Source organism: Alligator mississippiensis, chromosome 5 (genome assembly GCF_030867095.1).
Source record: "Alligator mississippiensis isolate rAllMis1 chromosome 5, rAllMis1, whole genome shotgun sequence".
Classification (NCBI taxonomy): Eukaryota; Metazoa; Chordata; order Crocodylia; family Alligatoridae; genus Alligator; species Alligator mississippiensis.
This window is the reverse complement of record NC_081828.1, coordinates 131,067,794-131,080,247: the sequence shown is the minus strand read 5'-3', so window position 1 is coordinate 131,080,247 and position 12,454 is coordinate 131,067,794. Positions and strand designations below refer to the sequence as shown.

General features: G+C 38.5%; 1 protein-coding gene across 5 annotated transcripts in view; it reads left to right on the top strand.

Annotated features, from left to right (window-relative positions):
* GOLGA4 (golgin A4) overlaps positions 1-12,454 on the top strand; it is a 94,303-nt gene that overhangs the window by 44,336 nt on the left and 37,513 nt on the right. For all 5 annotated transcript variants that reach the window (XM_019483450.2, XM_019483451.2, XM_019483448.2 and 2 more), the window contains 5 exons: positions 1,631-1,714; positions 2,699-2,846; positions 10,107-10,285; positions 11,039-11,170; positions 11,955-12,110. In XM_019483450.2, coding sequence (XP_019338995.1) covers positions 1,631-1,714; positions 2,699-2,846; positions 10,107-10,285; positions 11,039-11,170; positions 11,955-12,110 — 699 coding nt within the window. The remainder of the gene's footprint in view (positions 1-1,630; positions 1,715-2,698; positions 2,847-10,106; positions 10,286-11,038; positions 11,171-11,954; positions 12,111-12,454) is intronic.

Genomic DNA, 12,454 nt, shown 5'->3' with positions numbered 1-12,454 from the left:
GGCAGTTTAATATTAATTTTATACATTTTTAGGAGCCCCGTGGGCCAGATAGAGTGGCCTGGCCGCATTTTGCCCACCCCTGCCCTAGCTGGTGGGCCAGATCTGGCCTGCAGGATTCTTCACAGGACCGAAAATTTGGCGGTGGGGGATTGACACTACTCCCCTTCTGCCAAATTTTCAGACCCATGGGGAGCCCTGGGCCCTACATGCTGCAATGGGGGTACAGGGCTGGGCAGGGTCAGCTCAGTCTGTGTAGGATGACAGGAGGGAGTGGCGCTGGGCTCCCAGGGCCCAATCCTGGGGGGGGCAGTGCCAAAAAGCTGAGCACCGCTGCTTTAGAGGGTTTGTGTTCTTTTAAACATCATTCCTTTTATAATAGGTGTGGATGAGGTGGCAGGGCGCCATATTGGGCTTGAGCGATGGTGTTAGACTACTTCTGCTATAAAAATAAGCTATTGTGCAAAACTCAAATATCCAGCTTTTTTCAAAACTTACCTTTCATTTCTGAGGAAGACTTCATTGTATATAAAGCAAAGTTTATAGTAGTAGTTGACTGAGAGCAAGAGGGCAGGCAGTGAAATACCAAGCAATATTTTGAGGTGTCAGAACAATGAAGTGAAATCCTAATAGTCTGAGAGAAAAGGATATATGTACAATTAAATATATTAAGATAAATGCAGGGTGTTTTTAGGTTAGCAGGCTGTCTTCATTTGGTTTGGCGTATTTTATTTCTGAATTGTGAGCGATTTTAATTTTGTCTCCATTTCTTGGGTTAGAATCTCCCTATTCCTTGTCTCCTTTATACCAGATTAAAGGACTCTAAGGCTGCTTGCAGATGTGGACCCGCCCTCCATCCCCAAATCATATTTTGCCTGAAGAAGCAGTGTATTACTTTGACCTAGCTCTGCAGCCATCTATAAATTAGGGCTTCAGCAGGGCTTTGTGGCGCTTTTATCTAACAGCTGATTCAAGCCAAAAAAGTCCCACTAAAGTACCCAATCTGTACAGATGTTGCAGAACTAGGTTGCAGTAACATGCTGCCTCTTCTGGGCGTGTACTGGGGTTGCCACGGGAGTGCGCCAAATTTAACATTAAGCGCATTTTATTACCCCCCCCCCCCCCCATGTATTCAAGCAGCCTGAAAGCCCCTAGGTAGGCCTGGAAGAGATTTTTTTGTTTGTTTGTTTGTTTTTTTAATGGAAGAACTGTAGAAGACTTGTAAAGGCCTGAGGAAAGCAGCATTACAAGCCTTGGGATAGGGCACAGGGGTTGTGTTGTTGTGTCTGCAGAGATATTGAGCATCACTTACACGCACAGCTTTGGGAGATGACTATATTTTAAACTGCCCCTCATGGACATCTGAGTTATGATGGGGACAGGGAAGGAGACTTTGATTGGGGAATGCACAGATGTCCTAAAACTGCCACAGTCCTTCATATTCCTGGTCCCTGAATTCTGTGTTGCACCTTTGAGAAGCTCAGTGCAGAATCTCATCCTGGTCAGTCCCACATTTGAAATACACTGATCAGAACAATGTTCAGAGTCTGTTGTTTATATTCTCCATCCTGGGAATCTGTCAGAAGACTAAAATGACAGTGCTTTTAATTCCTCCTGTTGGCTTGCATTTCAGGAGCTTCAAATGAGTGAGAAGACTAAACTGATTACTCAGTTGCGTGATGCAAAGAACTTGATTGAACAGCTAGAACAAGATAAGGTAAACTTGGCACCAGTTGTTTTGTTTTGTTTCCGTTTAAACTATGTGGCTAGCAAATAATTTCTCTGCATTTAAATCGGTAAAGCTAGATGTATTTGCCCTCTGATACTTAGAGCTATTCTTAACGGTCGTTTGGTTTTGTGTTCCACTCCAAATTGTCTCTTGCTTGTTAAAACATAAATTTGTTGTGTAGCTATATTGTGTAGATGGCTTGGGAGTATTGACTAATAGTTCAGTATGAAGGTTGTAAGAATATTTAATATTGTTTATAACACGATTTTAGAAGGGCATACTAATTTAGTAGTTGGGTTAATTGCCAATCTTGTAATAATCGTAACATCAGGTTTTTAGAAAACGAAACAGTGTTGAAGATTTAATGTTAAAATGTGATTAGTGATGTAAAAATACCCACTGCATGCCTGGGATATGAAGTGTTTCAGTAGTTTTATTTGCCATTCAGTAGTGTATTAAGCAACATGACTAACATCTGTTGTGTGTTTTTATTCTTCCATCCTCTTCCCAGGGGTAGATGTGTGCATAATGGAATGTGGGTGTTTGGGGATTTTTTCTTTTTTTAAAATTTATACACATGTTGCTGTGTATTTAACTTAAGGATAACAAGGTCAAAGATAAGCAACCTTGTCCTTAGAGGAAAAGTTTGTGAGTTTTGTGATGGTCCTTATTACTCGGAGGAGTTCATCGTACCTGGAGAATAAACCAGATAAGTCTGGGTTATTCTCCTTGTTCTTGCTGCATCCCACAGGTAGAACGCATGTTATACTTTCAGAAGTGGTGTACATTTTTGTCTTGTAGGTGATGCTTTTTTCTTTTTTTCCTCCTTTGTAGGAGAAGTACATTTTCCATTATCCTAGTAATGTGAAGTGATTTCAATTAATCCTGATTATATCCTGGCTTGGGGTTGTTCATGACACACGTACTTGTGTTTCTGGAGTCATCTTTTTACCATTAAAATCTCTTCTATAGGGGATGGTAATTGCAGAGACAAAAAGACAGATGCATGAAACATTGGAAATGAAGGAGGAGGAGATAGCTCAGTTGCGTGCTCGGATCAAGCAGATAACTACGCATGGTGAAGAATTGCGAGAGCAGAAAGAAAAGTCCGAAAAAGCTGGTAAGAAATTCTGTAGATTACTGGCTTTCACATTTGAATAGAAAAAGCTTCAGCATGGTGTGTCTGCACTCTCATCAGTCATCTCATTTGGGCAGTAAAACAATTCCCTTTTTCCTACTCCCCTTCTATCCAGTCCTACTAACATGGCTCCTAACATCCTGTCCAGGTCAACATAGGCTGGGAACATTTCTTACTGCTTTCTTATAACTGCTACAGTCACTAATCCAAATGTTTGGAAGGCAGCTATACCTCTATCTTCATAGGAGGACAGATTGACATGTTTTGGTCTGTTTTTATAGTTTTCAGAGGAGCAACCTTTTTTTGTGTAAAGGGTAAAACCCTTGCTTTCTGCAGCCTCAGTTGAGAGCGAGAGCAAGAGTGAGTGAGTGTATGTGTGTGCTTGTAGAAATGGGATTGTAGTGGGAGAGCTCTTGAAAAAGTCAATCTGTAATAAACATTTTCTTTCTACACTTGTGCACCTCAAAGTTTTAGTATCAAAGACATCTGCTAATTTATTTTTAGCGTAACATAAGCAAACAAACCATGAATTATTTGTTTCAAGCTTGACCAAAGTTATATAAAATCAAATTTTTTTTAAAACAAAGGTAGATGACATACTAAGTGTACATGCTAAAGTTCTCTTGCTGTATGAAACTAACAGGCCAAATAGTCTTTTAAAACAGAATGAAAACCACTGAACAGCACAGCCATGGACATCCTAAGAGAAACTGCATTTCTAGCTGCATTCAGTTTACATTCATAATCTTTTTGAGACACCTTACCTGAAAGTTGCATTTTTAATGCAGCTGCTAAGAAAATAATAGCTTAGTTGGCATAAAATACACATTACAAATGTATTATATTTCTAAACTAACAAGAAGTTCAGATTCAGACATTTTATTGCAGTTCACTTCATATCTAGGTAAAATTATTCATCTAGAAAGATGGATTTACATGAGTAAATCATGTATGTGCTAAGTGATGCAAAGAAACTGAGCATCCACAGCCAGCAAAGGATAAACAGATAGGATTCCACAAATGATCTGCTACAAACATTTGGAAAACTTGTGGAAATATCAGACATCTGGCTTAGAGACCCCATTTTTAGGTTTTATTTTAGCTTGAGGAACCCAAATTTTAGGACTAAGTTTTTATTCATGTTTTTTTGAAAGTTAGCTCTTTGGATTTTTCAGAGATTGATTAATTCATTGGATTTTTTAAAAAGTTTATTTTTCCTCAAAAATAAGTGTGTGAAGATTAGGTGTTAGAAAAAAATATATTTTTTTTTCCCTAAAAGAAGAAATTATTTAAATATAGATGTCTGAAATATAGCATTGTTGAAGCAGTTGAAACTTACTGTGTTTTGTAGCATAGTAGCGCATAGATATTTCTCTCTTTTGGCTTTGTTTTAAAAAGTTTTCCAACAGGCTCAAGATGATACAGCTGTTGCCTTGGAATTTATGATTGTGTATACAGTTTGATTTCCAGGGTGATGAGCAGCAAACTGGGTGAAAATAAAATTTCTACCCCAATATGTTTTTACAAAAAGCACTTCTAGTATATCAGCCCTGTCAGCATTTAGCATAAGCATCCTAATCATGCTGACTTCTTGTGGTTTTTGAAGGCATATGCAGTGTTATGCTTAGTCAACTATACCATTAAAAATAGTACTGACTTCAAGACAGTTTGTTGTTACATTGGAACATTTATGGTACCATTGTCCTATGAAATGTCACCCTGCCTTTTTTCTTCTATTCTGTTTTCGTGACTACTGACTTGCCTTATGCATTCTAGAAAATCAGGATTAAAAAGTGAAATCATGTCTTGGTCCAGCTTCAGCTTAAGATGGAAAGTATAGTTTACTATTTAAAACACTTGTTACAATTGGCTTCAATTTACTGTACTTGGCAGTTGCAAAAAGTGCCATCTTAATACAACAGTTGACATAGCTTTTATGTCACAGTGTTGTGCTGTGCACCAGTACTAGGAATTTGACTAGTACATGCATTTATTAGTGGTCTTTATATTTGTGCAAGTTGATATATTTTTATTAGTCTTTGTGCCACTCTTTGCCATCGTGTTACTAGTTTTAAATGTCAGTAATCCCTGACTGGTTTGTTTGTTTTTTTGCATATTAAGTATCATTATTCAGCCAAAAGAAGTTCAGATTATTTTCCTTGTGGAAATATTGAAGTAAATTGTGGATAAGATAGGCAAGCTGAATTTCTTTACACTTTAGCATTCATAGTGCCATTTTTATAAGTTAAAATACAGCATGTCAGGTGCTGTTTTTCATCTTTCCTAGAGTCATAAACTTGTTGGCTTTCTTTCCTTTTGTAGCTTGTATAGTTAACAGCTACAATTGTAATCATACAGTTAAACAATCATTTTAATTAATTGACCATGATGAAGTGGGCCAATATTTGACTTGACATCAATTATTTGTGATAATTAAACAATAAACGTGAATGTATTATTGTATAGCAGTATATAGTGAAATGATATAAAGCTTGTTATGTGTATAGCATAAACTTATAACTAAGTGTCCCAATTTAATAATATTACAATTCAAGTGTTTGTAGTTAAGGGTGCATTATACTGAAATCTCACAAAGCATCTTGTTTTTGTGCATCCACACATGCCAATAAGTGAATCATGGTGCCTTTCCCAAGCCTTGTATGAACAGGACTGGGGTAAGGGCTCTCTTTTTCTTACATCACACATTGGGTGCTTGGGCCAGGCTCTACAAAGTAAATTCTATGCTTCTCAGGCAATGTCAAACTTCAGTCCTTTTACCTGGAGTTACAACACTTTAATTCTTTGTGATATATCTATTGGCTTATAATTTATCTGCTCAAAAGTCAGACTTGCACTTAAAATTTAGTATCTTATTCTTTACTGAATAGTTAGTATAAATCCTTACTGTTTGAGATTTTAAACAATACCAATATTATTTTGGCAATCTGTTCTACTGTGTAGAAAAGAAAACTTTTTAACTGCATTTTTTTTTCTTGGTAGATCATGTTGGATTTCTTTTTCCACCTTAAATAATTCTCCTTTAACCTATATTTATATAAATTTCTCCAGTCAACAAGGCAATGTTTATTACGAAGTCTTGAATGTGCATTTATTAATACTTGCCTAGATGTGCAAAAATATTAGCACTGAATCCAAACTGAATGCGTCATAATGCTATTACTTTAAGTAAGAAGCCATTTTTGGTGGTGTTGTTGTTGATTTGGACTTGCATTTAATTGGAAAGAAATTCTCTTTTTTTTTTAATTGTTTTCCTATTTTGTCTGCTTAGTCAGTACTGTATTCTGTAGTTTATACCCACTGGATGGCATTGTAGCTTGAAGCTACCAGTTTTTTAATTGTTTAGATAGGGGCGAATCAGAAAGCCTTTACAATGCAGACAGATATTAACTGTAAAAATTTTGGCTTGCGTATGCCTGTAGCCAGACCCCAAAATGTATTTTGGTGTTTAACTAGGAGTTAGGCTCCTAACTGCTTGTTTAGATCTGGCTTAAAGTTCTTGAACGGTGTCTAAAATAGTCAAAAGAGCTTCCTAACCTAGTTAAAAAAATCAGCTTGTCTACTTTATGCTTTCCCTTCTGTTTACATTTTTAGAGCAAAAGCTAAGATGCTGTAGAGTTGATGGTGTTGTTCATGACACAGAAAAATTCCTTCTTGCCCAGGGTGATCAGATGAATGGGTTAGTTATTCTGAGGTCAGAAATAGATGTTGCCAAATGAAGCAATTGTGTCAGGATGTGTCCCAGCACAGCTGATCTGCTTCATTGGGTGAGCCAAGGGCCTCATATTGATGCTGTGGGACACCAGGTGTAGCGTTCTCTCAGGTCTCGAGGGGTCTGGTCCTGCACACCCTGGAAATTTCTCTTAGAGACACACCTCCTAGGATATCCTGGGAGCATGTCCCTCTTAAGTAGGAAAACCCCCGTCTTTCCCACTTGAAGAGGTGCACCTACAGATTCCTTGGGGTGCATGTTTGTAAGAGGCCAAAGCCAGCTACGCACTCCCAAGACTTGGGCTGACCCTGTTCAGGAATTCCCAGGGTATGCAGAATTTAGCCCCTCAAGCCCTCTGAACACCTGCTCAGGGCGGCTGGAGAATGTGGGTGGCTTCAGGCTGCCCAGGTTCTCTTGCCACAAAGCAAATGGACATCTGCTGCTAAATAGCAGCATAAATGAATACAACCTTCATTGTGGCCACAGATTTTGGGCATTTGTGGTGTGACAAGAGGCTTGGGCATTGTGCGGGCCGCGCCCCGATCCCACCTTTGTCACCATGTGTGGCGGCGATTCCGATCTCATTCCCGTCGCCATGTGCGAGCCGGGCCCGTCTTCGTTGCACACAGGCTGTGGCCAGCAGCCGGGGCACACGGGGCTGGAGAGAACCGCTGGGCGGTTTAGCGCACGCGAGTTAGAATTAGTTACGGAGGCGTAAAGGTTGATTGAAAAGATTGTTTACTTACACCCAAAGATGGTATTGGTGTAGGCTGGACAGGTTTCCAGGCACAGCTCCCGCTTGGATCCTCACTAGAGGAACATGACAAATCGATTGCTCCCATGGAGTTGTTCGGGCTCCGCGAGTCCGGTTCGGTTAGACTCGAAAAGTTTCCCCGGAGTTACTTAGGCTCCGCGGGCCCAAAGTTACAGGAAAGGGATACATTTAGGATTGCGCTCGGCGACGGGGAGAGGCTAGAAGCGAAAGCTCCATAGGCTCGGTTCTATTGCCTCTATTGCCTGCTTAGGGGAGGCGCGTTGGGTCCGCAAGGGTCCGCAGCGCTTGGAGATTTTCACACAGAATCTCTCTTGTCCTCCCTCCTCTGACTTGGGCGGAAACTACCCAAGCCTTTTGTACAGCTAGCAAGCCAATCGCAAGCCGCCACGTGTGCCTACATTAGGAATGGGCCAATAATGTGGCGCAAATCCTAATACAAATGGCGGGAACTTCTTTACAGCGTGTATCACTACGATGCAAAAGAGATGCACCCTGCAAAGAAGCTGTAATCTGGCGGGAAATCCCCCTTTGCACCAGAGTTCTCTCTTGCAGCAGAGAACTCTACCGTGCAAAGAAAGCGACAAATTGGCGGGAAATAATTTAGCGGTGCTGAAGCGCGCGCACAAACAAAAAATCACACCTTTGGGTTGTGACAGGCATCTGGGTTTTTTTGGCCGTTGTGTTACCATAAAAATCTTTATGGTAGGCACAGATGAGATGAAAGTGATGTCTGTTTCCACCCTTAGAGTATTGGTTGATGTGCTCATTGGAGCTTCATTTTGCCAAGGTGCCTTAGAAAGGCATTTACTTCGCTGGTGTTTTTAAATAATGTATTTCTTTCAACATGTCTGTTTTAGGAGAGAGAGAGCAGTCAGCAGCAACTTTTGAATTCTTGCTCAGTATAGATATGTTTGAATAATAATAATAAAAAAAGACTTTTATTTCAGTTTTATAGCTGCAGTATAATCAAGAGCCCTGATGGGTGCAAAATTAGCCAGTGTTCTGTTTAATTGGAAGGATGTTAGTTTAACCACCTGCTGATTTGATTTGAAGCCACTGCTTATGTCACATTACACTAGAATTAATTACTTTGAGTAAAATGCTATGTGTTCTTGCTTAAATGCTGAAAGTGCCTGAGATGCATATGATGTTACTTTGAGAGAACAGAGTGTGTTTTTGTGAAGTGTTGCTTCTTTGTGCTACCATACCCTCTCAACCTTTTATCTACCAGCTTGTCTATTTTGTCCTTCAGCATTCTGCTTGCAATTTATGGTGGTGCAGCTGTCCTTCTGCATGTTGCTAAACTGTTATGTATGAGTAGTTGAATCCTAATGTGGACTTGAAATCTTTTATTTGGTGGATCTGCAGGCCAGGGCAAATGCACTTTTTCTCCTTTCTCCTTCCCTGAAATTCACAAATTGCTTTAAATGAAATCCCCATGCATACAACTCAGTCCAAGGATTAATAAGTTCAAAACATAGTTACTGAGAACTAGAAGCGAAATACAACAAATTTTAGCCAGCATATGCAGGGGAATGTATAGGAAGTTCACCTCCATTCTCCCAATGCACCTGTGTAAGCTTTATCCATAGCTGAGTATCCATAGGAGGGAATGTGAAGAAGATATATGAAATATTACTAACCAAGATGGCACACCCATAAATGGAATATTGGGTCTGTGGAGATTTGTCCTGGGTAGGACGTGAGTCCTAGTATTACTTTTAAAAACTTCACTTCTTCTGATGGAGGTTTTTAAAGGGGAAAAAAAAAAGATTCTGGGCTTCACTACTCTTAGTACCAATAAAAAGTAGCTCAAGCTAGAGGAGCCTGGGAGCCAAGCTTCTACAGAATGTAGACAGCCTATGTGCTTACCCCAATATAATGAGACTTTCACCCTCGTATCTGGTGTAACATTATTCCATTATTATTACACCTATATTTGAGATACGGTGCTCCCTATTCAGACGCAGAGGTAACTGTAGCACTTCTGATGCCCAATGTATCTCCTATTAGGTGGCAAATATGTGGTTTTATGTTTTGTTTTGTCTCTTTTTAAATGACCAATTATACATTCGTTGGACCTTATAACTAATTCATAAATTGCCTCTGAGACGTTTTAAAGCGCATGTACAGATCTTAAATTAAATAACTGTTATATTTTAATATGTTTTACTTCGTATCCTTTTTAGTATATCCTTAACATTGAGTTTTTGAAGTAGAACAGTAACCAGAAGTAATGGTTTGGTTTTTTTTAATTTGCAAAGTGTAGAAATACTAAAATAACAGGTCTGGTAAATTGAAGATTCCAGCATTGTATTGCCTTAGTCTAATGCAGCAGAGCTCTTTCATGGTTCAATAAAAGTTGACTTACATTCCAGTCATTCCTGACTTTCTGCTTATGCCTGATAATTTTAGTAGAGGATTTCTTTTAAGCATTTGCTGGAGAATTACCTTTTCATGCAGCTTATCTCCATCCTTTAAGATTAGTCAGGATAGGAAGCTAGAAGAATAGTTACGATTTTGGTTATGGTTTGTACATCTTGTTCAGATTATATACTAACCTTTGTCTGAGAAGTAGAAACTAGTTGTCAGTTCATGAGCTCCTGTGAACTTGCAACAGATTCCTAGGGCCGTTCTGCCCTTTGTGTTGTCGATAGTTACTGGCAGCCCTCTCTTACATATCAGGAAAAATAATTATTTCTTGACTTATCAAATGGCTGTCTGTTTTTCCTTGCAGCATTTGAAGAGCTTGAGAAGGCTCTGAGTGTAGCCCAGAAGGCAGAGGAAGCTCGGAAAAAATTGCAAGCAGAGATGGATGAAAAAATCAAAATGATAGAAAAAACAAGTGAGGAAGAGCGGGTAAACCTTCAACAGGAGTTGACCAGGGTGAAACAGGAGGTGGTTGAGATTATGAAGGTAACTTGACAGTGTTTTACTTGTTTGAAGATAAAGCTTATATTTAACATGTTCCATTATTATGTTTGGGCTGTATTTTAATATTCTTACTATCTACTGTTAAAAAAAAAAAAAAAAAAAAAAAGAAATCATTAACTTCAAACAGTCTATAGATTAGTTTTTGTTGCATGTTGTTGTTCAATAGTCGTTCTCTATTTCTCAAGCGTGAATGAGCTTTCTAGTTTGGGGGAAGATTTATAAACTTGCATACATCACTTATATAGAAGTGATTTTCCTAGAGATCAGTAATGTAGGTCTATAAATTTGGTTAACTACAGTATTGTTCAACATGAATTCACCAGTGGAGCTTTGTCCTAAATATTGAATCCAAAAATTGATTTGTTTTGAGTATAGAGGGAGTTGCAAACAGAAGCTCCTGTCCTAAACATAAAAATTACTTCTGACATGGATTTGGGAGCATTACCTTCAGAACTGTTGGAGACATTGCACAATGCCCAGATTTTTCAACTATGACAACCAAAAAAAAATTTAAAAGACGGGGAAACGTTTAGCAAGATTTTAAATAGCTTCTTAATTGAGTTTATCCTTACGTGTCTGATCGTTATGCCCATCAAGTAACATTTTCCTTGTTAAAAGGAAGCAGTTAATTGGTTCCTTTTGTTGCATTTATTTGTCTTGTTTTTCATCTCTCTGAGTTGTAATACAAGGCATGTTTCAGTTTTTTAGAATTTTTTTTATGACTTTGATTTATAGAAGTCTTCAGAAGAACGTGTTGCTGAGCTAGAGAAATTGCATGAAAGAGAACTGGCTATCAAAGAGCAGGAGCTGAATGAGAAGTTACAGACCCAAGAAAAGGAGTTCCAGGGACGGATGAAGGCAGCTCTTGTAAGCATCCCTGAAACACCCAAGGGACACTTCTGGCAGAGCCGGGTGGGAGTGGATGTCTGTCTAATGTAGCAAATCCAGGTTTCATTCATTTGGCTCTTCTGCCTTTCAACAAGAAAGGGTCTATGGGCCTAGGAAGAGGTATCCTAGACAAGCCAAGAGTCTTTAGCAGTTGCTTTTTCATAACTTTGCTATTGAAGAGAGGTTGAGAGAATCATTTATACTGTCCAGCAACTGCAATAGTCAGTTCACATTTTTAAAATTCTTTCCTTTATCATAACGACTAGAAAGATTTATTCTGAAGCATGTATTCTGCTGAAGCTGGTGGCAATGTAGATATACAAATTGATGACACTAGCTGGAAAGCTTGCTGTTCAATCCTTGAATGTAGCGGTTTGTAAAAAGGTGGGGGTAGTAAAGGACATACAAGTTGACACTAGTGTCTTTGACAACATTAGTAATACATGTATAGTTGAGGAACTAAATCAAAATGTAGTGGAGCTCATTGTCTTCCTCTTTATATGAAGGGGAAAACAAGTCTATAGTTGCCAAAGAGAGAGACAATACAGATTTTTCAGTACTGTTATTATGAATAACAAATTGTAGTGTATGCAAGAAGAAAATGTATTTATTGTGCTTACACATGTACCATACTGCTGGTGTCTTTCACTTTTCTCTTGCTAGTTGCTTTGTCTTAATGTCTTGATTTTTGTGATGCTGTAGATAATGTATCTTGGAGGTGATCTTTTATACTGTACTGTTTTGTTTATGATTGTTGGCACAGGAGAATAATCAAAGTGAGTGCTTAAAGACAATACAAGAAAAAGAGCAGCAGGAATCCTTAGCCTTAGAAGAATTAGAGCTGCAGAAAAAAGCAATACAGTTAGAGTGTGAAAAGAAACTTCAGGACATGCAGCAAGAAGTAGAGACATTTAGAACTGTGAGTAAAATATCTAAGTCTGACTAAACACTTAAAAAATTTTAATGGTGGTGAGCCTCCAGATTTGGTGTTGATTTATACTGGTATGGAAAATTCACTTATAACACTGAGATGTAGTGGCAGTAAATTATTTTGTTACCATAATGCACTGCAGTTCATAATCCTGTGGAGTATTAGATGGCAGAACATGGTTTCATACTCAGGTTTAGAGTGTAGAACTTATATTTCCATGCATAGTTCTTGAGATGTTGCCTAGCATAATGATGCTCCAGTCTGCTTGATTTCTACATGTCAATGGTAATATAAATACTAATACATAAATAAGTGAATAAAAATGTGTTTGA